The following is a 26,313-nucleotide window of genomic DNA, read 5'->3' on the forward strand; positions in this document are numbered from 1 at the left end:
TTTCATCTTTTTCTCTTATTTTCTCTCTCCAGATTCATTTTATTGTTGCATGTGGGCTGCACAGTGGGAGAGAATGAACTGTGTGATAGGATTTGGAGCCTCTATAGTCGCTGCACGATGCAGCGGGCTGTAGAACCGTTATATTTGAATCCAAAATCAACTTGTATTCCGATCTAATGGCTCTGCTGTCTATGCAACGATCAAAAGTACCACCACTTATAATTTAATGTGTGTACATCAACTAATCATTTGTTCATGTATTCACTTTTTTTTGTGAACAAAAAGCACTAATACTACCCACTTTACTAAACTACAAATAATCGCATGGACTCGACACTAGGACACCTAACTAAGAGCGAAATGCCAATCAACAACTTTTTACAAAGGATAAGGCATCAAAAAACAGTGATATATATACACACACACACACACACACACACACACACACACACACACGCACGCACACTTTCATCAGGATATAGACAAAAAAAACCAGTAGGACAAGTCGCCTCATTGTGTTTTACTTAACACATCCAATGACTAAGGAAACACTGAGGAGGACTTTCAAGTGCTCCCCTCGCTTAAGATGAATACTCTGCCAGTTTAAACAGCAGATTTCATAAGTATTTACACCATCTAAAGTAAGAAGCGATAGTTTGTTTATTAACAAATTATATTGATGTACAGTTTCTTACATCTCCTATTTGTACAATGAATTTAAAATACATTGCATCATGGCCCTATAATAGGTATTACTAACATAGAAGTACACAAGATCCTTAAATTCTGCATGATTTAATTAAAAATATGAAATTAATGTACCGTCCTTCATGCGTTATGTTCAGTTCTATTTCACCTCAGAACAATTATTAGCCCCAACTGGTTCTCTCAAGCAACTAGAAATTGCCATAACTGCTGATTCAATAGATGCATCTTCACCCTGTTTCGTTTGGTATTAAAACATTACCAGATCATTATGATTAACATATCAAACCAATAAAAGAATAGCTACATTAAAATGCAGGATTTGACTCCTCCATCTGAAGTGAAAAGAGTGTAAAGTGAGAGAACTAAATATTGATATTTCAATCATCCATGATTTGATATGTATGAGCATATAAAATCAACTGTCAATTTGTTTATCAACCATTGATATTGTTTTTTGTATGCTCTAAAATAAGTTGCTAACCTTAGAGGAACGAGAGACCAAAAAAAATAGAGCTTACCTTCTCCCGCCAATAGAAAATGTTCCCGTACTTGCCTGCCAAGCGACTCCAGAAACTACGTGGGATGTCCAAATCAACAGTAGCACCAACATTGAAATTCAATATATTGCCTGGTCAACAAAAAAACTCCTTAATGTTACATATATTGGTAGGTCCATCAAGAAGAAAGAAAAGAAGCCAAAATAACAAAGAGGAAGAACAACAGGAACAGAAAGGTGTGGTAGTTTGTGGGTACTTCTAAGTGAAAATTGATTACGACTAAATTGATTTCAACCAAAAGTGAGTTAAATGTTAGATGATTTATGTTTGGATACATTCGTATAAAAATTAGTTGAACTATAAATTTAAGGCTAAGAACCACATTTGGAGGTAAAAACAATAAATTTCAACTTCAAGTTAAACTTCATTCTAGAGACAAAACCAACTTTACAATTTACTCATAAACACAAAAACAACCCAAAAGTGTAATCGAACATGAACGTAGTCTCGTAGATTCTTTACCAAACGTGGGATCAGCAACAAAGACAACTGTACTGTCATCTACTTGCCAGAAATCTTTGACAGCCAAACCTGCATAATAATAGGACATTTAATTTCAAGTTTCATTTCATTAATTAATAACCTAAACTCAACCCTTAAACTGTGCAAAGACCGTGATCATAAACCTGGAGTATCGGGATAGTTCTGGGCCAAAACTCTCAACTTAAATCCCGTATCCTTTTCAAGATCAGCAATCTCTTGCACTAGTCTTTTCTCCTGAACATGAATGATCAATTAAACATCATTAACATTCTCTCAAGAGCATCAATCATGAGTAAGGTGATAGAAACCAACTGATATAGAAGAATAAAATAGGGAAAATCCCTTTGATTACAGAATAATATTGCAGAACTTCAAGGGTCTGCACCTCCCTAATGCCAAAATGGCCCCTTCCCAGTCAAATCCTCAGATGCCCCTCAATCTTCCCATCCCTCCCCTATTTATTCTTAAAACTTAACCTCCCACTACTGACTTAATTAATTATTAATCATAATATAATAATAAATCATAACGGCATAATTAACTACTATAATTATAATAAAACTGACACAATTCTAATAAGATATCTAACACAAGGTTTTAAACAACAGTCATAATAATGATTGTGGTCGTGTCGAGATCCTTGATATTGTAAAGAATCGCGGTAAAATACAGCTACAATCGCAGTCACATTGCAGTTTTGAGTTTTGACAACATAAAAAACTACCATGTCACGGCTCAGATTGCTGCCGTCGCAGAGCTTTATGAAAACAATGATCACTAGCATTGACTCCATACAATGATATGGAAGCATTACATAGTTTTAAATTGCAATTCCCAAATTTGATAGAAATATAAAGATTTGATTTTGGATGTCTTTGTCTTACGCAATATCAAGGATCACCGTGTAATTTAAAATCAGTGCTATCATTAAGTGTTTGAACATCAAAAGACATTTACACAGCATAAGGTCTATTTGGATTGGCTTATTTGAGATTAATTACCGGCATAGACACTAGTGAAATTGTTTGAGAAAGCTTATATTAACAGCTTATGACATGTCCATAAGTTGTTTTTAGCTTATTTATATAAGCTCTCCATAATAGCTTATGAAAACAACTTAGAACTTTTATGAAAGTTATAGCTTACAATAATCACTAGTGTTATAAGTTATAATAGTAATAAGCATTAAGCCCTTATATACTACAAATGCTTGTTTAAGTTATTTATCCAAACAGGATTCTAATACCTGTCCATCGGAGAGGAACCCAGCAACATCAATGACTGTACTAAATTCTTTAGGAAGCAATTCTGGCTTGTTAACACCAGCTTTAGTAGCAGCCTCAGCAATTTGAGCTCCTACAAAATTCAAGAATTTTCAATATTTTGCAGCATAGAAAGTAAATAAATAAATAAAAAGAGTTGAGTTTGAATAATGAGTAATACCTCCGAATAATAAGCATAGTGAGAGGGCACCAGATAGAGCAAAATGTAAAGGTTTGGAGTGAATTTTGGTGAGTGAAGAAATGATGGAATTGGAACTGCATTTGTTGTTGTGTGATGAAGAGAGGTGACACGACAGCGTTTTTGGCAGTGATAATGTTTGAAGACGAGGTGAGTGTTGTGGCAATGTTAGAGATATGAATGATGATGGATTGTGAAGAAGATGATGAAGAGGATAATGTGCCATCATTGTCCTTCCCTTTTTGGAAACTTGTTTGTTTGGTTCGTTTTATTAGTTTCTTTTTGGGTTTTGAAACGGGTTCATGGGCTGGCTCATCTTAAGTTCTTCTGCTATTTTTAACTTGACTGCCCACATTTGCTTAAAAATCGATGCTGTCAGGAAATAATGTTACGAACGAGGCAAAAAACTCATCAGGAAGTGGAAAAAAAATGTGTTTTTCCACTATAAACATCTACATCTTCATTTGCCCCAAAAACAAAACCTATTATCCGATTGAGATTAGGGGTGTTCAAAATTGGATACGATTAATTTTGAGTAATTAATTTTATTTGGATTGAATCAATTTTCACTATGGGATCGAAAATACGTCCAATGTGTTTTTTGAAGAAATAAATTTGGTTTCTTTTCAATTTTTTTGGATTAGTTGTTGTAGTTTGCATTGTGGATTTAACTGGATATAAACGCCCGTATCTGCCTCCGAAGAGACTTCAGCAAACTAAAACACATGCATATAAAGTATAAACACTTTGAAATTTGTGTGTTTTACTTTCATTTTTCTCATACTCACTTCCACATTCTGGACTTGGGTGTTCGATTGCGCGTGGTACACGGTTATTCCTCCACTATGAAGTGATTTGAAGACCATTGTTCTTATCTAATCATCAGTGAAATCATCAGCATTCTTGGGGTAAATATTAGCACCATAGGCAATAAAAAACAACTAATCCCGGTCCAAGTAGAACATACTCAAATTCGTCTAGAAGATGGAAGAATGTTGCAGGTTTGAATTATATTCTCTCTATTTCAACTATTGTTATCACTTTTATTTACAAAATTATCACTAGGTAGCTATTGTAAAAAATGTGTGCAAAAAATACGGTGGAAGTTTTGAAAAGGTATAGAAAATAGCAAACCTAATGAAGTTGTTTTTCCCAATTTTTCTACAAAACTTGAAAGTATACTATGAAGAAAATATAATATATGATATTTTTATAATTAGAAAGCAGAACAAAAACAATGTTAAAATACACATGTAAAAAGTTTAAAACAATCTAGCATATAATTCCCCCTAAACCAGATTCAGCCGTTATACAGATAGCATATATGGTTATGATTATGTTGTGAGGTAATGACAAAAACTAGCTCCTAGGTAGTAACAGCATCTCAACCTTCCACTCCTTAAGAGGTAACATACAAGTCAAAGCATACCCTGCTGTTTTAGTCATTACTTCATCTAAAAGCTTTGTACTTCTTACACACAACATATCAGTAATCCAATAGCATCATGAGGACACTGGATAGAGAACAAGAAAAACATTGTAATTGTCTAAACTCGCGTTCAACATGATATATCCGAGAGTAAAACGAAGAAAGGGCTGGGGGGACATCAATTTTCTCCAAGTTTGCAACCAAAGTAACAATAATACAATGACAGCAGGGGGCGAAAATAAATAATAAAAAAAAGACCTAAGTGAAGTAAATAGGCCAGTTGAAGTAGTATGAATCTCGGTGGGCTCTGTCCCAAGTCTTGTTCCACTGTAAAAACATAAAATTTTATAATTAAGCAAAGCACAGAGATAAAAATAGTTTTAGCTATGTTCCACTAAACTCTGAAGAGAAATGAGGTAATAGAGGGACGTAAAATACAATACATTGAACTCATATCGCTGATTCTTCCTCATTGCCTTTTTCCAGTGATATTGCTCAAAAAGCATTACCCTGTCATGCCAGCTGCGCATTGAAGAATGTTACGTTATGAGATGTAGATGATTTGGTGCAGAAGAACGCATCACCGAGAAAAATCACAATTAGGGAGAAATGGTGTCAAGTTACCGAAACTCACAAGCACACTACAGGAAAACAAACCAGGAAGAAAGACAAAACACCAAGTACATGATTGAACAAGCTACATTTTGTGCACTATAAATGAACCTCCATAGCTATGAAGCATGGACACTCCTCGGATTAGGCGTGTCCCGGTGTCAGGCACGAGGCGTGTCTGACACGGACATATAATTACACTGAATTTAATGATTTTCTCAAATTGTTAGCAATGTCAGTGTGTCCGTGTCCATATCATAGCTCCATAGCAAGTCATTGATTTAGATCAGTGATATAGATAAGCTTGAACTTTAACATCAAACTTTTGGACTAAACAAACAACAATAAAGTGATTGTGTAGTATGCACTCTGAAATCTTATAGCCCGAAAATAGCTTCATTTTATTTACAAATATGTCATACTGAGCTAACAAAGCAATAGATAAATTTCGATTTTGCAATAGTAGATAATACAACTATGCATATGATAAGATTGATTGAATTGAATAACTGTTGAAACAAACATGAACAATTAACTGTTGCAATAATATGGGTTTAATAAATAGAATGAATGGGATTGAGAGATACTTGAAGGAGGAGGAACCGATGTGCCAGTAGTAGGGATTGATACAGTTGGAAGCAGTGAAGGCAAGGCAACCGAACCATATGTTGACGAAACGGTGTGGATCAGCATGGGGTACGCCTGGGTCACCACGGTATGCTGAACTGAAATACTTGTCCATTCTTTCTCTTCTCTTCTCACACAACTTAGATAGAACTAACTTCTCTTATCCACTCCTCCTATGTAAACCACGCCTCCTCTACTCAGATTAAATTAAATCCGCTTACGACGTCGTTTTTGTTTTTTTTTCTTTCTTTTTTTTTTTTTTTTGTTTTTGCTTTTTAGCCAATTTTTACTCTAGTCATATATATGCTTCCCATCTTTTACTCTAGTCAACCATCTACGAAGATTAAAGAGGTAAACGGAGGTTAAAACTTACCTTTCATATGATAATAGAATAAATGATGTAAGTGGATTTTTTTTTTCAATTAAAAATATAAAATATCGATTATTTTTAATAATATCACATTCAAATAAATAATAAAGATACGATTTTAGCATTAAAAAATGGAATTTAACTTACATATTTTAACCGACTCAAATGATATTTTCGATATGTAACTTTTTTACTCTTTAGGTCTGTTGACATAAAAGAAATTGTGAAAACTTATTTTTTTTAACCGACTCAAATGATCAACACCGACCTAACTAAATTATTTATACCCCTTGCAAAAAATACCATGACAGCATCTATGACTCCTATTGTGCATTTCAAGTTCAGAATTGGGAAGAAGCTCAATGGAGAGTCTTTGGGTTGCAAGACATGATAAGAAATATTCTTTGAGAATGGCATATTTGCCTAACAAAGAATATTATAAGAGCAGTGTCGAGTTTACTCTGAGACAGTCTTCGGAAAACCGACAAGAAGCATCACTATGAAAGGATAATATTGTCTGCCACATGCATATTTACCAGTATCGAACACATTACCTAACCAAGCTCCGGGAACTTTGTTCACGTAGATAATGCTTTTATTTTGGACATTACCATTTCATGGATTGGCCCCCAGAGTTAATTCAAGTTGTAAGCAAATCATTCACATAAGTATGGTCAGCTTGTGGCTACCTCATCATAAATAAATGGCTCTAGTAGTAACATCCTGTTGAAATTACAGACAGGTGCCCAATACAAAAATGTAAAGTATGAAGCTACAAAAGAGAAATCAAATGCTAAAAAAAACTTATCCAATGTTACACAAAATAACTTTCTCCCTCATATAAAGAAGGTGCTTAATTCAACTATAGAAAAGTCCTCAATGTCTCAGCCTCTCATTCATTTCAACCGGAAAGATTTTGCCTCGATGGTTGAAGATCATGAAGTCCAAGTTGCCAGGTAAAGAAACAATCCTGCATCCAAGGTAACAGAGTGTGATGATTAGGATTTGGGGTCCAATTAATGCCATAAAAAGTCACAAAGATAGCGAAGTCAGACGAAGTACTACTACATCATGAGGTTCTATATCATTAGGGGAGAACAATTGAAAAGTTTTGAACTTGGACCCTGCTCTTAACTTTTTCTCGAGTGCGATGTTTTATCATAAACACCACTTGCATGGTGGCTCAACTTTGTTATCTCAATCTCATAAAAATGTAAAAACAAACGACTCCATAATAATAAAATAGGCATAAAAGGGTGTCCAGAAAATGGTGTCTGAATATTCAGGAGTATGCTTTTGTACAAACAGTATTCATATTTCCATATACTAAACATCATGCCATATATTAATGGAGAGTGCAACTAACAAAAATCTTGTTCCTGTTTAGTAAATTGTTATCTCGCTTTAGTGAAATAAACAAGTATGTGGTGGGGGTCATCCATGATTGAAATCATTGAAGCTTAGGTCTTCTGAACTCTAGTAATAGAATACATCTCTTATGAGCACAATGCTCATCGAACATAACTAATTAAAAGTGCAAAATAAAAAAAAATAAAAAAAAAATCAGCATGATTTTTTATGCCTCGTGTACTAGAATTATTTTAATGCATCTCGAGTTTTCAATTGATTGTGTCTAACAACCACATGCTCATGCAAAAATTACTCTTGTAATATTCATGTCCTGCTCAAGAACAGTCAAAATTTCCTGTCTCTTATTATTGAGAAATAATGCCAAATTGAGTGTAGTTATCAAATCCAGTTGACTAGTATGGCTTAATGTCCCTAAAGATAATTATTGGATGCATTTGAACTACAAGCTACTGTACCATTGGTAGTTTGTTTACCAGCGGGGAAAGGAAAGGAATGAGAGTGGATGGGGAGTTACTCTCTCGTTAGAGTCTTGAATATAGTTAAGGGAGGAAAAACTGACACAACCGAAAAAGTGAGTTTATCATATTATTGAAGAAAAATAGCTACAATCCCTTCTCCATTGCTTGCTTAGATGGAGAAGATGTCAGTCTCGGGAAGGGGTTTGTACTTTGTACAAGAACAGGTAGCACTTGGAGGGGAAATCTACATACATGACTAGCACTTTGAGGGGTTTGCTTTCTCCACTCCCAAACCTTACTCACAATTTGGTCACCTTTTTCCTCTCCTCTCTTTGTCTACTATCCCAAATCTACCCAAATCTATTCCTGTCACATGGGTAGGTTGTTGTTAGTTGTTACACTCGATGTTGTCAAAATCTCACCACGAATTTTGCACTCTGAACTCGCTTGTTTCACAGCTAATCCAAACAATAAATCTAACACCTAAAATGTGGTGGGTGGCGTTTAAGGTGCACAAGTATTAAATTTGATTTGTGCACCATGCACAAGTTTTTCTTGGCCATTAGATTAAATGTGAAACACATTTTTATTATGGTCTGTCAGTATCATATCTTTCTCCCTTTCTCTCCTCCAACAGCAAACTTCCCTCAACACCATCGGCTTCACTTACTCCTCCATCACCACCACTCAACCCGCCCATCCACCACCATCACCGCCGCCGCAAAAACTCGATCCCACCACCCACCGCTCAAAAAACCTGATGGAACAATCATTCGCTCCCTTTACTCTCTCCTCCAACGGTTATCTAATTATTTTCTAAATTGAAAGCTTCTTAGATCCTTATGTTTAGCTTCCTCGTCCTTCTTCCGACCATTGTTTTTCAACAAGCAAGATCTCCGGCGCCAGTGTTGGTGGTGATTTGGGATTGAAGTTGTTAATTTTTGATTCGGTCATAAAGTTGTTAATTCTTCTAGATTACTAAAATTCCACTGTTTTTGTTTCTTGAATAAAAGCTGCTATAACTCAATTTAGAACTCCAATTCATACAAGGTTTCATGCTGTTAAGCATATAATGATGGTGGTGCAGGGGTAGATTGACTGGTGGTGGTGGAGGAGTAGGTGAAACCGATGATGTTGAGGGAAGTTTGCTGTTGGAGGAGAGAGGAGAAGGTAGAGAGAGAAAGTGAGGGAGTTATGATACTGACAGACCATGATGAATATGTGTTCTTCATCTAATCTAATGGTTAAAAAAAAACTTGTGTATGGTGCACAAATTTAGTATTTGTGCATCCTAAATGCCACCCCTAAAATGTAAACCTATTTGCGACTTATGTCAATTTTAAGTATATAGGAAAAAGAGCAACTCAGAATAGAAGTAATTCACTTCATATCGACCTCCTTTTCCAACCATCTTAACTTCCAAATCTGCTATGTTATAATTCCTCAACAATTTCAGCCCTCTCTGCCAATAAAATCTTAAGACAGATTCAATAACCAACAGAACTTGACCACGATATACCATTACCAAGCATTAAATGGCAAGAGCAACTTATATCAAGTATAGAGTAAGGGCCTGCTCGGATTGGCTAATTTGAGCTGGCATAAGTTTTGTGATACTCTTTGGGAGAACTTATAAAAACGGTTTATGACATTTTTCATAAGCTTTTTTCAGTTTATTTTCATAAGTTCCCCAAAAATAGTTTATGGAAACAACTTATAGCATATACAAAAACAATTTAATTTTATGCTTGTGTAAGCTTATACACAAGCATAAGTGCTTCTGCTATAAGCTGCAAATAAGTTGTTTATCCAAATAATCTCTTGCTAATGATAAATCAATGACACGACAAAATCAACTCAACCACTAGCTTAAATTCACAATCACAATCACCAAGATCCAATTTTCAAAAAAATAAAAGAGAAAAAAGGAAATGTTTACCTGTTCTCATCAGAATCTGGGAGGATACACAAAAACTTCCCAGGCACATTCAAAGCAGCCCAAGTACAAAGCAATAAACCTAAAGTAAGTTCAATCACAACCTACATATTCAAAATCCAACACTCAGAAAATTCCAATAAACACCAAACACAAATAAAAAAAAATTAAAAAAAAAAAAAAAAAACTCACAATCAAAGGAGACCCAGAAAACTCTTCTTCTGTAATCTTCAACAAAGTCCTATCTGCAACCAATATCAAACCCAATTTTCATATAATCAAGCAACAAATCCATAAACTTTATGCTGTAAAATAAATTCAAAATTCAAATACATAAAATAGAAGAATTATTATTACATTGGATGGTTGAATAAGCAGCGTGAAATAGAATAAGAACACCGATGAATCCAATAGTGAAACCTAAACCCATTGTTTTCGGTGCGATCTTGTTTGGTTTCAGAAAGACAAAGGTCGGAGATTTCGATGAGGAACGATGAAGACACGGTTGGAGAAGTAATTAGCTCCAAGGGTACACTAAAACATGCTAATTGCAATTTATTTTCTTAATCAATTGAGTAAATGTTTGGTTAAACCCAAAGGAGCACGTTAATAAAGGCATAAGTAAATTTTGTTTTTTTTTTGGAGAAACCCTTGTTATATACTTGAGTTTTGTTTTTCTTCGAAAAATAATTTTGACGAGCGGACTTTTTTTTTTTTTAAGGAATTTTATGTTATTTATATTGTGTTAACGTTTTAAATTAGATTTTTTTTTGCTCTTAAATTCATTTTTTTTTTAATAAAATCTTTGATTTTGATTAAAAGTATAAGCATAGATGTTTCTTTTTAACTTACCAAAATAAAAAAAAGATGTTTCTTTTTAATAAATATAAGTATAGATGTTTCAAATTATAATAAATCAACAAACCAATCCTCAAAAAAATATATATAATAAACCATATTTATATATTTCAATGACAACAATAATATAATAACATATGTAATATAAATTTTTATTCTTTTTAAAAAAATGTCAACAATAAATATTATTATTGAAAATTTTGCTTAAGAATATAATTGGGATAATGATAAAACCAATCTTAAATTAATTATTCCCTTTATATCTAGTTATATACTATTCCGTCAAAAAAAAAAAAATCTAGTTATATACTAGGAGAAAGACAAACACTCGTGTGTGTCCGTTTTTCGCTCATAGTATTGCGCTAAAGCGTGTATATAATGAATTGTTAAATATATTTCCTTCTGGTTTAATGAAAAATGAATTTATATTATATTTTTTAAATTATTGTTGTTATCAAAAAAAAAATAAACATGATTTTTTGGCTTTGTTATTGTTGTTATCAAATAAATCCATTTTTCAATAAACAACAAGGAAGTAAATCCATTTTTCAATAAATCTATTTCAAAAACCAAGTTTATCTTTTTCAATCAATTATGTTTTTATTGCGACTCTCAAGATATAATAAACCCAAAAAATCATGTTTATCTTTTTCAATAACAACAATAATTTAACAAATTTAATATAAATCCTTATTTTATTTTTTTTTGTCTAGCAGCCTAGTGGCTGAAGCTCACACAATTAAATGTAGATAAGTGGGGTTTCCGGAGTTCGAAGCCCGGCCGCTACATAAATATGCAATGTCCCTACCAATTGAGTTAAGTTCACGGTAACAAATCCTTGTCTTTTTTAATACCACCAGCAACATAACATTAATATAGAAAAATTTGTTTGAGTGTATAGTTGAAAATATAAAAATTCAATCAAAAATCCATCACATTCATATATAATATTGATAATATTGTTCTTATTGTAGTTGGATATTGTTCTTATTGTTCTTTTTGAGCACATTAAATTAGCTTGTCGAAATTACAAGCTAACACTTACCAAGGGTTTAAGAGAATGGTTCTATTAGGTTAGAGTTTATTTCCTTTAAGAAGACACTTGTTTCCTTAACTACTAACTAGTTACCTTATATGTTCACCAGATTTTACTCAATATTAGTAATGTCACCTTGTGCTCAAAATTTAGGGTATGACACACCTCTTAAGTATTTACTACTAGGGTCAACTCGCTTTCAATATCTTTCGCTAGTTATAACTAATTACTTACTAGGCAGATAGATATTAATATACAAAATATAGATATCAAGATATAAACATCAAAGTATCTAATCTAGGGTTCGTTACTACAAAAATAAACTAATCCTAATAAAACTCAATAGCAAACAGAAAATACATAAAATACAAACAACATTAAATTAAATAAATATCCAACAAAATAAACACAGGTTCATCTTAGAACTCGAACCTAAAAAGATTCAGTTACATATGGTAACTAAAAACAAATTACTAAAGATAAAAACATACCCTATAAAAACAAGGCGAAGATAGAAACTCCTCCGAAAGCTCTAGAATTGCCTTCTTTTTGAACTGCTACAGTTTTGAACGAGAAATTCTGAACGAGGAAGGTTGGTATTTAAAGTGAGAGTTTCTACCTGGGTTTGGGCTAATAAATGCGGGCTATACCCACAAAAAAGCAGGAAAAAGCGCTTTCTCCCCGCATATTTTGGATGCACATAACATGCCCTAGGCGCATGGTTGTGTTCCATGCCCAAATTCTTTGTTTTTCTGTCGTTTTAGATGTTTTCCTCCAAATAACTTCCCTCGGGACCTGTGAATAGAATTCCTTCCACTATTAAGTCTCTTGAGACATTTTGAATACTCCTCCTTTTTGCTGTTAAAACCTACTGAAAATGACTGAAAAACATGCTAAGAATAACGTAAGATAACTGGTCATCAACCACTAAAGCATCAAGTGTACTTGGCTAGATCTCTGATGTCAACATCCTTTGCGATGAGGGAGTTTTCTCAAGAAAACTTTAAATGTATGATGGCGAGAATCCTCTTCTAGAAGAAGGATATAAATGAACATGTCTGGACGGTTAAGTCGTAGTAAAGTATGGTATATAATGTCTACTTGGTGAGTGGCTCCAACGATAAACACAATTTTCTTTGTCGACGTTTCATCTATTTCTATAAGCAGTTAATTCAAAATCCTGTTAGTAGCAGCACAACATCTCCTAAACTACTTCCTCCCTTTGCTCTGACACATTGGCATGCCACAAGTTCCGCCTAAAGTTGTAATTTCTGGGTGGTTTTTTTCTGAATTTGTTTGGTCCTCTAAGTATCAAGTCCACATTGATTCAATAGAAGAAATAATTTTAGGGAATGCAAATAGCAATGGTTTGAAGCAAGTTGAAGTTTGTGGCTTTTAAGGATAATTGTATCAAAATCAAAATATCATTCAATAAGCAAATATATATATATATATATATATATATATATATATATATATATATATATATTAATAATTCACAAGAAAAATCCATATAAAGAGGAGAGAGAGAGAGAGAGAGAGAGAGAGAGACATGGCAAGTGGCGGGAATGATCAAGCGAGAAACTCACGGAGCCAAATAATGTGGCCTACAATGCTTAATCCTCTGTTTGCTTAGTTTAACGGGTTGTGTGTGATAACTCCCATCATAGTGGAATCATGACGCCTCAAATTCGACTTAAGTCTCCTTTCCTTAACATGATTTGTGATAAGGTCCTCATATACAACTCCACTAGATACCATTTCTTCCATCCCACTCCTCAAAGTGGTTGGTGTTGCTGAGAATAGAGAACATGGATTTGTCGCCACAATATACAGTTCCACTACATTTTGACCCACTTTTGAGCTTATGAAGACCCACATTGTGAGGTTGTGGTCTTTAGAAATATTCAACTTCCTCTTCAGCTGCTCTAGCATCGCCTAACCTTATATCAATTAGAGAGTTTCATCGCCTAATTGTCTAATCACACCTTTGATCAGCTAGGGAATTTCATGGCCTAATTGTCTAATCGTCTATTTGTCGTGTTTGACTAACATGATAATTATTTTTAGGTGTAAACAAAATCAACGAAAGGAAAATCTTTTTTATATAAAAATCTATATAATTTTGGTCAAAATATCAAATCTTTTAACTCTAAAGACTTTATTTAATAGTAAAACGACAAATCTTAAATCTAAAAGTTACATGTTCCAGCCTTTTTTTTTTTTTTTACAAGATTTTCGAACCTCTTTCGTGTCTTTGAAGAAAAATATTTGTAAACACTTTTATACATTCTTTAAAATGAATGTCTTTTCTATTTTGAATCAAAGGCTCGAGAGTCGAGACACTATCATCTCATCTTAAGTTTTTTTTTTAAGATCTCAAAAGTTGTTATTATTATCTAAAAAAACATCAAATACTACCTCCGTCCCTATATATAAGACCCTTTTGTCAAAATTGCAGGAATTAAGATAGTGAATATTTGTATTAAAGTTGTTTGTAATTACTATTGTTTTTACAATTTTATTTTTTAAGAGAGAGAGTATATTTATGTTTTCAACATGTTATTTATTGCTGATTGAAGAAAAAGATGTATAACAAATATGTGCATGTATGTAAATAAATAATTAATGCAGTTGAAAATAACAAAAGAGTTTTATAAAAAGGAAAAAAAAAAAATTCTCAAAGGCTCCTGTAATTAGGAACGAATACTTTTTTAGGTTCACACGGTGGGTTTTTTCTTTCTTTTTTCGTTTTGTTTTTTTAGGTTATTTTTTGTAGGGTTATACGGTCGGTTGTTTTTTTAGCTTGTTGTGAAAATATCAAATATATACAGTATTTAAAAAAACAAAAATAAATTAAATCTTTTTAGATTATCTTTGGTAACAAGAAACCGAGCTTACCCAACTTCTCACTTCATCAAAAATCAGAATATCCCACCACACTATAAAACCTAACCAAACCCTCTCACATTCTTTATTCACTTTTTTCACATCTCAAATCCCAATTCCCAATTCTCTTCATCGTCTTCCTCCATGGCTAACCAACCTGAATCATCCGATTCGTAATCCTCTTCCACCTTCTCAGATCTCAATCCCTTCAATTTCTCAATTCAATTTTCGATTTCGATTCATTGAATCTGATTCAATTTTTCAATTTTTTCAGGAAAGGAACCAAAAGAGACTTCAGCACCGCGATTCTGGAACGCAAAAAGTCACCGAACCGTCTTGTCGTTGATGAAGCTGTCAACGATGACAACTCAGTGGTCGCACTCCATCCTGATACCATGGAGAAACTTCAACTCTTTCGCGGTGATACAATTCTGATCAAGGTAATAAATATTTCACTTTTCCCAAACTAACCCTAATTCAAAACCCTAAAATTCTTTTGTAAAAAGATCTGATTTTTATGTGATTAGTATGTGTTTAGGTGTTTGATTTGATTCATTGTTGATTTTTTAGGGTAAGAAAAGAAAGGATACGATTTGTATTGCACTTGCTGATGAAACATGTGAAGAGCCAAAGATAAGAATGAATAAGGTTGTGAGAAACAATCTTAGGGTTAGGCTTGGTGATGTTGTTTCTGTTCATCAATGTCCTGATGTCAAATATGGAAAGCGAGTTCATATTCTTCCTGTTGATGATACTATTGAAGGGGTTACTGGGAATCTATTTGATGCTTACTTAAAGCGTGAGTTGCTTTTTACCTAGTATTGATTTTGAATTTTGTTTACAATATGCTTTTGTGTTTCATTAGTGATATTTGTAGCTGACCCGTTTTGATTATTGTTTGGATAAACAACTTATTTACAGCTTATAGTACTTATCATGATAAACTTGCCTGTGTTTCATGAGTGACATCTGTAGTTGGCCCCTTTTTATTGAACAGTTTTTCTGCAGCTTATAGCACAAGTGCTTATCATGATAAGCTTGCTTGTGTTTCATTAGCACAAGTGCTTAAATAAGCTATTTTTATTTGGATAACTTATAGCCCAAGCGCTTGTCTTTAATCTTTTTTTGAAGTAATGCAATTGTCATGATAAGTCCTTATGTATAAGCTTACATAAGCTATTTTTATAGCAAATGATTGAACAAAGTTAAATTGTTTTTGTATATGCTATAAGTTGTTTTCATAAGCTATCTTCGAGAACTTAATGAAATAATGAAAATAAGCTGAAAAAAGCTTATGAAAAATGTCATAAGCTATTTTCAAAAGTTTTCCAAACAGTCTAACAAAACTTATGTCAGTTATAGCTCAAATAAGCCAATCCAAACAAGCCCTAGACGAGGCTTGAAAAAAGAACTACTAGTTCATTGTATCATAGATGTATTTTTAACACATGTTTTTTGCATTCTATTTGCATTTTTTTTTTGCATACTTAATCCTGTTTTTCTTTTGCAGCTTATTTCCTGGAGGCATATCGTCCAGTTAGGAAGGGAGATATGTTCCTTGTGAGAGGGGGGATGAGAAGTGTGGAATTCAAGGTTATCGAGTGTGACCCTGCTGAGTATTGTGTTGTTGCACCTGACACTGAGATTTTCTGTGAAGGAGAGCCTGTTAAAAGGGAAGATGAGGATCGTTTAGATGAGGTTGGTTATGATGATGTTGGTGGTGTTAGAAAGCAGATGGCTCAGATTCGGGAACTGGTGGAACTGCCATTGAGGCATCCACAATTATTCAAGTCTATTGGTGTGAAGCCACCAAAAGGGATTTTGTTGTATGGACCCCCTGGATCTGGTAAGACTTTAATTGCACGAGCTGTTGCAAATGAAACTGGTGCTTTCTTTTTCTGTATCAATGGTCCTGAGATCATGTCAAAGCTGGCTGGTGAGAGTGAAAGTAATCTGAGGAAGGCATTCGAAGAAGCTGAGAAGAATGCACCCTCAATCATCTTCATTGATGAGATAGACTCCATTGCTCCAAAGAGGGAGAAGACTAATGGTGAAGTTGAGCGAAGAATTGTTTCCCAGCTCTTGACCCTCATGGATGGGCTTAAATCCCGTGCACATGTAATTGTTATGGGAGCAACAAATCGTCCCAATAGCATCGACCCTGCTCTTCGGAGGTTTGGAAGGTTTGATCGGGAGATTGATATTGGTGTACCAGATGAAGTTGGACGTCTTGAGGTTCTCCGCATCCATACAAAAAATATGAAGCTTGCAGAAGATGTGAGTTTGAATTCTTCCCCCCAAGTTGTGTTATTTATCTAGACATTCTGTAATCTGAAAAGTTTTTCTATTATTTAATTTGCAGGTTGATTTAGAAAAGATTGCTAAGGAAACCCATGGTTATGTTGGTGCTGATTTAGCTGCTTTGTGTACTGAGGCTGCACTTCAGTGCATCAGAGAGAAAATGGATGTGATTGACCTAGAAGATGAAACCATTGATGCTGAGATACTTAACTCAATGGCGGTCACAAATGAACATTTCAGTACCGCACTTGGATCAAGCAATCCTTCTGCTCTCCGTGAAACAGTAAGTATTGTAGCATCTTCGTTTTGTATGCCAATACTAAACTTGCCGTCTTCTTGGTTTCCCTCCATTGCTAATTAATCGTTATGATTACATTTTCCAAACTTTGTAACTCCATCTTTGCTAATGAACCAGGTTGTTGAAGTGCCCAATGTCAGCTGGGAAGATATTGGTGGTCTTGAAAATGTTAAGCGAGAACTCCAGGAGGTAACTCAAGCTCTTGCATTGAATTGTATTGCTTGTTTCTTCTCATCAGCTTCTGGGTTTTAATACTGTTTCTCTCTTTTGCAGACTGTTCAATATCCAGTGGAACACCCTGAGAAATTTGAGAAGTTTGGGATGTCACCTTCAAAGGGAGTTCTGTTCTATGGTCCTCCTGGTTGTGGTAAAACCCTTTTGGCCAAAGCTATTGCCAATGAATGTCAAGCAAACTTCATTAGTATCAAAGGTCCCGAGCTGCTCACAATGTGGTTTGGAGAAAGTGAGGCTAATGTGAGGGAAATTTTTGACAAAGCTCGTGGTTCTGCTCCATGTGTCCTTTTCTTTGATGAACTTGATTCTATTGCAACTCAGGTTTGTACCATATCGAGCCATGATTAGATTATCAAATAAAGTTTATGGAGCTCTAAAACATTATGTGCTCATGACGAGAAAATTTATCAGAAAAAATATACCATAGCGTGCTAATTAGTGTGCCTTTAAGCTCTTGTAATTTTTTCCTCAGTAACTGTGTTTAATTTAAATATGTTGTGTGCCTTATCTTGCAGAGAGGTAGTAGTTCAGGAGATGCTGGTGGTGCTGCTGACAGGGTTTTGAATCAACTGCTTACAGAAATGGACGGAATGTCGGCAAAGAAAACTGTGTTTATCATTGGGGCCACTAATCGTCCTGACATTATAGACCCTGCTCTACTACGACCTGGACGGCTGGATCAGTTGATTTATATCCCCCTTCCAGACGAGGATTCCCGACATCAGATATTCAAAGCTGCCTTGAGAAAATCCCCCATTGCAAAGGATGTTGACATTAGAGCTCTTGCCAAGTACACTCAAGGCTTCAGTGGTGCTGATATTACTGAGATTTGCCAGCGTGCTTGCAAGTATGCTATAAGAGAAAACATCGAGAAGGTACATTTTAGGCCACCTTTTTTTTCATTCCCTATTGATTTATGTGCACTATTGACTTCTGTAGTACTTTTCTAATTGGATTCAGTGTGAACTTAATTTTTTTCTCCCTAACTTCTCAGGACATTGAGAGAGAAAGGAGGAGAAGCGATAATCCTGAAGCTATGGAAGAGGATAATGAAGATGATGAGGTAGCTGAAATCAAAGCAGCACATTTTGAAGAATCGATGAAGTATGCACGAAGAAGTGTTAGTGATGCTGACATTCGCAAGTACCAAGCCTTTGCCCAAACTTTGCAGCAGTCAAGAGGGTTTGGATCTGAATTCAGATTTGCCGACACCAGTGCTGGTGGCACTACTGCTGCTGCAGCTGACCCTTTTGCAACTGCAAGTGCTGGCGGAGCTGATGAAGATGACCTCTACAGTTAGGTCTACAGTTTGCTATCTTTTATTTTGGAACTACAATGCTGCCTAATTTATGTACCTTTTGATTTGTTTTTATGGAATCTGGCTTCTGTTAGATTACTTCTATTTCATTGCTCCGTAAAAGATATTGGTACATCATTAGGTGCAATCCTTTCTAAACATTTGAAACAATTATTTGGTCAGCATATGGTCACGGGTTCTCAACTCTTTTGGGGTCGCTACAATTGTATTTCTGAGCGTACACATATTTAACAGCAATGATTCTAAATACCTTTAAGAATAAATTCAACCATTTGCATTTCTCATATTGCCTATTTCTTTATGCTCACATACGCCCGTGTACTTCCAATCACATTGGATCATTGGGGGTGAGAATTGAGAATGATTATGTAATGGAATGGAGTACTAATTATAAAAGGTTGTCCACGTTGTATTCATATCATTACCCTTTGTTTAATAACAGCTTTTTAATTTTCCCAACAATTATTTGATCCAAACAATTTTTCATAAGATCAGAATGTCAGCAAATTGCAGATCGTTATAATTTTGTAAATCTTTTTTTTAATTTTGGTTACTATGGTTGTAAATCATTTTTGTTTGATTGTTAAGTCTTAATGGCTAGAGTGGCTAGAGAAATTTACCTTAAAGGTGAATAAGTGGGGTGTTAGGGGTTCAAACTCCGGTTCATGCATATATATATGTATTATCCCTTATCAAATGAGCTAAGTTCACTGGACACTATGGTTGAAAAACATCTCACTGTCCATATTTATATTCGATGTAAATTATCGGCTTACATTGTTTTGTGTGTGGATTATATTTTTTATTTTTATTGAAGCACTCAATATTTTATATTAGATCGTAGACTTAATGTTTTATTGAAGCACTCAATAATACTTCTATATATGTGAGGACGATAATATCTGTGCAATTTGAGACATTGTTCATGGTATGATATAAACATAAAATATCTAATACTTGAGGGTTGTTCATATAAATGGTCATATTTAAACATCAACATTCAACTAGCAACCCTCTTCAAAAAACCATTCAACTAGTAACAATGTGTATAAATTCTAGATGTCTTCTCTCCTCTTCCAAAATTAAGGACAACATGTTATCATTCATTATGTCAACAATGTCATTCTTTGAGGCCAATAAAGCCCTATCAAATAAACAATGCCATTCTTTGAGGCCAATAAACCCCATCTCAAGAAATGGATTGCCATTCTCAGGTGTAAAAGTACAGTTAATCTATTTTCTTTTAGGAGAGAGCAGAGGCAAAAAAAACATTTTAGATGAACAGGACTACATAAACCATTGTAAAAATCAAATTTGAATTTATCGAACAAAATCATTTATAGAAAATTTGAAGTTGAATAATTTACAGGGAGGGAATTCATTTTTTTTTTTGAGGGAAGGGAGGGAATTCATGAATAGTTCAAACGACACAATTTTTTTCAATATATAAGTTAGTTCGAATACCGAATTGAAAGATTACAGTTACTAAAAAACCTATATGTACATAAACGTATGAAAAAGCTTCAACAAAGCACCAGTGGTCTAGTGGTAGAATAGTACCCTGCCACGGTACAGACCCGGGTTCGATTCCCGGCTGGTGCATTATTTTTGAGCTTTGAAGTAAAATGTGGTGACGGGTTTTCAATATCGTTTTTTCTTTGTTATATTTTTCTTTTTCTATCATCAAATTTTCTTAATTTTTTTTTTTGACCAAATCAATTTTTTCTTATATTATAAGAAGTGTGATTAATTGAAAACACATTCATCATCATCACTTTTTTTTGGACTAAATTCATCATCATTGTTTGATTAAAATAACCCTCAATAATTAAAGAGAGTTATTTTGATATTTTTCTTTGTCGGGATCGGGCTTTTTTAGAAAACTTTTGTCAAATATTTTGTTCATTGTCAATAGTAAAATAATCCTTTTGAAACCTACCAAAAAAAAAAAAAATCCTTTTGAAATAAAATATAAGAAAAATGATAGTTGAAATACAAGATCTTGTCAATTTGTTTTCTCTACCAACATTTTTAAAATAAAAACCTGATATATGACAAAATATTATGGCGTCAAACGTCAAGGACGTTGCTTTGACATACAAGAGTATGTTTTATAGGCTTGTGCTACCACATCCTTGAATTTTAAGGAGGCAAAAGCAAAAATTTGGTTCCTTCAAAGACATCCGATAAAATTGAAACAATATAGAGAAGATCAGCATGAGCCCTATGCAAGGATGACATGCACAAATCGAAAAAAGAATTTTTTTGGTGGATGAGTTGTTAATCATGTGATTAAAGCGTGATTAACAATTATGTGATGACTCGAGACTATTCTAAGATGATCATAAAATATTTGTTGAAAGTAATTAGATTTTGGTGTAAATCATCAATTTATCATTGAAAACTTGAATTGATCCAAACTGGACATTTTTGATAGGAAGGCAAAGTCACATTGTTAAGCACCCACACGTGCGTCTGCACGAGGAAACTGGACAGAATTTAGAAAGGAACAGATCCAAACTCATGATATATTGACGTAACAACACGAGTAAGACCCATTTAATGATGGGACCCAACATATATTTTTTATGTCTATATCTCTCCAAATTGCATCTTCCATTTATTTTTATAAATGGAGAGGATCTTAACCCCACGAGTAGAGTACAATTACCTTTTCCTTTTGAGGGACAACGACACTAGCGCAGTAACATCTTCCTATAATTTCCCAACTGGTAGTGTAGTTTGTGTTTTATTTGTCCTTTGTTCAAGTTTCACTCACTAGTTCTCAAACCACTAATCCAAACAGAGCCTAAAGAATAAATTGAACCATTTGCATTTCTTATGGTTAATACTGTTGAATCAATTGTTTTTTTTTTTTTTAAGGAGTTGAATCAATTGACATTCAAAATTATGGTAAATTCAACTATACGAATTAACTACAATTTTTTAACGCAAATTGAATTTACAATCTATTCAAATTAATTATTCATATTTTTGCACATGAGTAAACATGTGTTTTGGATGTATAAAAAAATGGATGGCCACAAAATGCTTGCATTCATGAATTTGTGGAACATATTAAATTTGGATAAACAAAAAGACAGCCAAAATTTTATGCATATATATAGTGTATACACCATATTATTTAGAATCTATTTAAAAGGGAAATTGCGATGGAGGTTAGTAGTAGTCCGCGACGAAGCTAGCAATAAATTCATAGGGGGATAAATATATTGGGGAAAAAATTACTACTTTTTAAAAATTAATATATTAAATTAACTTTAAAGAAAAAATAATATACTACATAATTTGCTTATACAAATGTAAATTAAAACAACATTAAAAAAACCAAAAATTACAATAACTATTTAAAAATGTTAGAGTTCAACGATGTTTCAAAGAGTCAAATTTATCTAGGAGCATCATTATAAGAAACCCATTGTAAACAAAACTATCTTTATGTTATTGAAGAGACTAGAAGTATCAAGATAACACGAAATAAATTTTGTCAATTATGTGAAATTCTTTTAACTTTCATGTTTCTATCTATTTTTGATAAATAAATTTATTTACAGCAGCTAACTAAATATTATTGGAGTGACAAAACATAAAATATACCTACTTATTAAAACAAAATAAAAAAATTGAGCTACCCCATGCATATACTACCATCCGCCCCTTGTAGTAGCTGCCCTAGACCAAGGACGAAATGTTGAAAAAAGAGTGACCGTAATGCACATCTGAATTATGAGCATAACCAAAATTTTAATTTATAGTCATGTACACTTAAACATATATTACCGTATCTAATTATTCTTTAATATTATGTTATCATTAAAACTTTATAGGCATTGTACAAAACTTATTTTGTTTCAACAATTTAGCATTTAAGAATTCAAAGACATCCCAAATCCATAAATTGTAATTGCTTTGTAAAGAAAGGAATTTATTTACAAAACCATAAGAAAAGAATTTGATTTAATTAATATATAAACTCATTAAATATTCTCGTTATCATGATATTTTTTAAAATTAGTTTTAAATTTTGACCTATAAAATAAACTTTATAATTGATTTCATTTTGGTGACAACTAGGGTACCCATGGAAGAATGGTGGGTAATTTACCCCAACCAATACACATTAGCCACATAAGCACATTTTTAAATGGTATCCCCACCAACAAATTGCTCATTTTCATTGGTTGGTGGGTAAATTACCCACCATTCTTCAAAGGTAATCTAGAAAAAACCTTTCATTTTTAATTTACGCTAAATATAAGTCAAACCAATACACATTCAAATCCTTTACAGTTATGCACCTCGATTGAACCTAATGTCAATAGTTGGATTACATGAGCAACAAAGGGAGAACAATGCCTTTAGAACTCTCTTTTAATTTTTTTAGGGTTTCAACCTCCCTAATGAAGCAACATGATCCCGAACCCCATGTAGGCTTCCTTACACATCTATCCATAACTCCATTCCTTTCGCGTCGCTTCTACATCTCGCCCTATGCAAGCCACCACCAATATCCGCCATGGTTTCCATTCCCTTCGCTCGCAACAATTGATATTCCTCACCCATATCAAGTCTTATATTGACGTCCAAAATTTTATCCCAGCTCCACTAAGCATGTGTTTGTATCTCTACGGCATAAGAAACAAATTTCATCAAAACCATTACCGTTGGATAAATGGAAAGCTCTGAAGGTACCTGTCGCGCCCCCTAAATTCAGATCGAGCTCTTATCTAGCCTTAACTAAAGTCAACAAATATAGGTAAGAATTTTTTGTTTATTTCTCTTTTGTAGGAGGAGTTTTGGTGGGTCGAATGTTTTGTGAATTCTCTTTTGTAGACATTAATTAATGCCATCCCCCTCTTCACTTATTATCTAGTTTTATTTGTGCATATCTTATACCATTTATAGTCTAAATGGGCATGCAAATAAATTAGATCCATAACTAATAAAGAATAGAACTTTTAAATCTCCTTGAAATAGACCAATATATACTGATCATTTTTACAGACTTTTTGTTATACTCCATCCGTTTTAAAATACATGTCACAATTTTACAACATGCACTATTCACATTGCTTACTTTGACCATATTTTTAACTAATATACGAATACAAATGTTAGCTTGTAAGATGTTTGATTTGTTTCGATGAATATTATCAAAATATCAATTTTTTTATAATTTTTTATTATATATAATTAAAAATATTAATGATCGAAGTTGTGTATTGACATGTGTGCAGTGATTGGCTGCGACATGTATTTTGAAACGGAGGGAGTACTACTTTAGTTTAATGATAAATTTATTTGTTTGGTTTATTGTATGATTGAATTAATCCATCATGGAAGAAAATAACACTCTTAAACATTAAAAATCATCTAATGGTTGACAGGGTGTGCCATTATTCCCAAAAGAATATATCATTATTGAGTCCTCGTGAACATAACTCAGTTGACACACTATTATATGTAAAGATCGGAGTTCGAACCCCGGACACTCTATTTATTTACTTTAAAAAAGGTGAAATCTAGCTACTAAACTACTTGACAAAAAAAAAAAAAAAACCTCCAAATTCATTTGCATATAAATTAGCCCTAATACATTTCATTAAAACTATAAAAACCAGTACCCAGGTTAAAAACCAATTCCCAAATGGTATAACCTATTGTGCTTTCAAAACCTAATGTTCTCTTTGCCACCATGCACCATCATATTTCTTTCCAACATCGGTGCTTCGCTGAATTTCTTCTCTTTTCTCAACAGTTCTCTATAAGAAGGAATCAACATTATTTTCTTATTTCAGCTTTAATGTCTCTAAAATTATATAATATTGGATCTGAGAAGCAATTTATCGTCATTTCTCTCTGAGAAGCAAATACCACCATGTATGTATGTATGTTTTTTTCGTTAAAAATCTTCCTGACATCTAAAGTTACATTTTCAAACCTGATATTGTTGTTTGGAAGTTTTAGAGGCAAGAAATCTGAGGTGGAAGTGAAACGTTGGTTAAAATTGGTTACATATTCTCTTGAAAATGTGAGAACCTTTCCAAGGCATACACATCACTTTGTCTTGGTTTCGCATGTACATGCGAATGTGCATTTGGATGTACCTGTGCATGCTCCCTTGTCAAAATAGGACCGATATGTAAAATCTTGTCTCTGGGTTGGAAATGGTAGGTGAATTTGAGAAGATGGTGGAGGTGGCATGGAATTTGGTTGACTGGAATTAAAAATATGATCAAGATATGTAAAATGTAGCATTTTTTATTCTTGATGAGTCACGTCTGCATTCACTTGCTTCAGATTTGGGACTGGGGTACCAACAAGCATTAAATAAACTAGTTGGTTGTGCAATATCAAAGAAGGTGGTGCTGGTGTATATATTGTCATTCTCATGTCTCACACAAACTTTCTTTTGTGAGCATATATCCATATTAGGCTCCAAACTTCTCTTGTGCAGTGTTTGGGAATGTGTAGTGGAAGTTCGAATTTCAAATTCTAGAAGATCTTGCCCTAGTTCCTTTTTTCTTGATGTTTCTTAAGGAGTACAAACGTGAGACATGTAAATATGATCATTTTTCTCCATAAAACACAACCAAAGAGGGAATCTTGGTTCTCTTCAAAATCTGCTCTTCCATTGAAGCATCCATATTTCTCAAGTATGGTGATAATCGCGTCACTAAGAGGACACACATAAAGATCAATGTCAGTTGTAACTTTTGCAAAACCAGCCCTTTCATCTATATAATTTTTTGCAACCTTTTAAATAAAGGGATTTTTTTTGTTAAAACCATGCATGAGAGAATTCATAATTTATTTGAAGATCAGTGAATACTACTTAATGTGGTTCTTGAAATTGTAGAATTGTATCAATCTAATCCCAGACATTATCAAATTTTAAAATGATATTTGAAATTGAAATTTTTTAATCAAGTATGTCTCTTTACTGGTATTTTAGATAAGCTGAATGCATGCAATCTGACATGTGTTTCGATAGAGGTAGCTTGTCTATAAACTCGAGATACAAAGGATCCATTAATCTCTCGCCGGATCAGGTATCTGTCTATTACTCCTTTAATTGTTTTTTTAATTGCATCTGACATATTCGCAAGCGTTGAGAAAAAGTCAAAACAATTATGGTTTGTTTTCATTTTCCACGTTCTTTTGTGAAAAAAGATTCCAAGTTAACGTCCTTGGAATTCTTAAGAACCATAAAACAGATATGGAAACTGTTTCCGACAAATTCTGTTTGGAAGATGATCTTGAGTTTGATTATCTTCTGCTGCCATCTATTGCTATAGAGGAAACACCATATGTTGATTGGATAACTATTAATTCCATACATCCAA

At 33.6% G+C, this 26,313-nt stretch overlaps 4 protein-coding genes and 2 non-coding genes across 6 annotated transcripts; 3 read left to right on the forward strand and 3 right to left on the reverse strand.

The window, feature by feature from the left end:
- Window positions 1–655: 655 nt before the first annotated feature.
- LOC25483980 (thylakoid lumenal 15.0 kDa protein 2, chloroplastic) lies at window positions 656–3,491 on the reverse strand. Its single transcript, XM_013612712.3, has 6 exons — window positions 3,192–3,491; window positions 2,995–3,104; window positions 1,892–1,982; window positions 1,728–1,796; window positions 1,227–1,336; window positions 656–940 (listed from the first exon to the last, which is right to left on the reverse strand). Exons 1-6 carry the CDS (start codon window positions 3,436–3,438, stop codon window positions 848–850), a joined length of 720 nt encoding a protein of 239 aa, XP_013468166.1. The 5' UTR covers window positions 3,439–3,491; the 3' UTR covers window positions 656–847.
- Window positions 3,492–4,425: 934 nt separating this feature from the next.
- On the reverse strand, window positions 4,426–6,061 carry LOC25483981 (uncharacterized). Its single transcript, XM_013612713.3, has 3 exons — window positions 5,838–6,061; window positions 5,082–5,160; window positions 4,426–4,965 (listed from the first exon to the last, which is right to left on the reverse strand). The coding sequence occupies exons 1-3, from the start codon at window positions 5,990–5,992 to the stop codon at window positions 4,897–4,899; spliced, it is 303 nt and encodes a 100-aa protein (XP_013468167.1). The 5' UTR covers window positions 5,993–6,061; the 3' UTR covers window positions 4,426–4,896.
- Window positions 6,062–6,887: 826 nt separating this feature from the next.
- Window positions 6,888–10,720, reverse strand: LOC25483982 (membrane magnesium transporter). Its single transcript, XM_013612714.3, has 4 exons — window positions 10,370–10,720; window positions 10,205–10,257; window positions 10,016–10,116; window positions 6,888–7,217 (listed from the first exon to the last, which is right to left on the reverse strand). Exons 1-4 carry the CDS (start codon window positions 10,440–10,442, stop codon window positions 7,124–7,126), a joined length of 321 nt encoding a protein of 106 aa, XP_013468168.1. The 5' UTR covers window positions 10,443–10,720; the 3' UTR covers window positions 6,888–7,123.
- A 4,086-nt stretch (window positions 10,721–14,806) lies between these two features.
- LOC25483983 (cell division control protein 48 homolog E) lies at window positions 14,807–19,230 on the forward strand. The gene is made up of 9 exons (XM_013612715.3): window positions 14,807–14,968; window positions 15,070–15,235; window positions 15,366–15,594; window positions 16,306–17,072; window positions 17,158–17,379; window positions 17,512–17,583; window positions 17,668–17,949; window positions 18,144–18,503; window positions 18,623–19,230. Exons 1-9 carry the CDS (start codon window positions 14,940–14,942, stop codon window positions 18,926–18,928), a joined length of 2,433 nt encoding a protein of 810 aa, XP_013468169.1. The 5' UTR covers window positions 14,807–14,939; the 3' UTR covers window positions 18,929–19,230.
- Window positions 19,231–20,477: 1,247 nt separating this feature from the next.
- On the forward strand, window positions 20,478–20,548 carry TRNAG-GCC (transfer RNA glycine (anticodon GCC)). The gene has a single exon. It is a non-coding gene; the product is annotated as a tRNA-Gly (tRNA).
- Window positions 20,549–21,113: 565 nt separating this feature from the next.
- Window positions 21,114–21,213, forward strand: LOC112418856 (U6 spliceosomal RNA). Its single transcript, XR_003008929.1, has one exon. It is a non-coding gene; the product is annotated as a U6 spliceosomal RNA (small nuclear RNA).
- The last annotated feature ends 5,100 nt before the right edge of the window (window positions 21,214–26,313 follow it).

The sequence above is a fragment of the Medicago truncatula genome, chromosome 1, assembly GCF_003473485.1.
Source record: "Medicago truncatula cultivar Jemalong A17 chromosome 1, MtrunA17r5.0-ANR, whole genome shotgun sequence".
NCBI classification, from domain to species: domain Eukaryota; kingdom Viridiplantae; phylum Streptophyta; class Magnoliopsida; order Fabales; family Fabaceae; genus Medicago; species Medicago truncatula.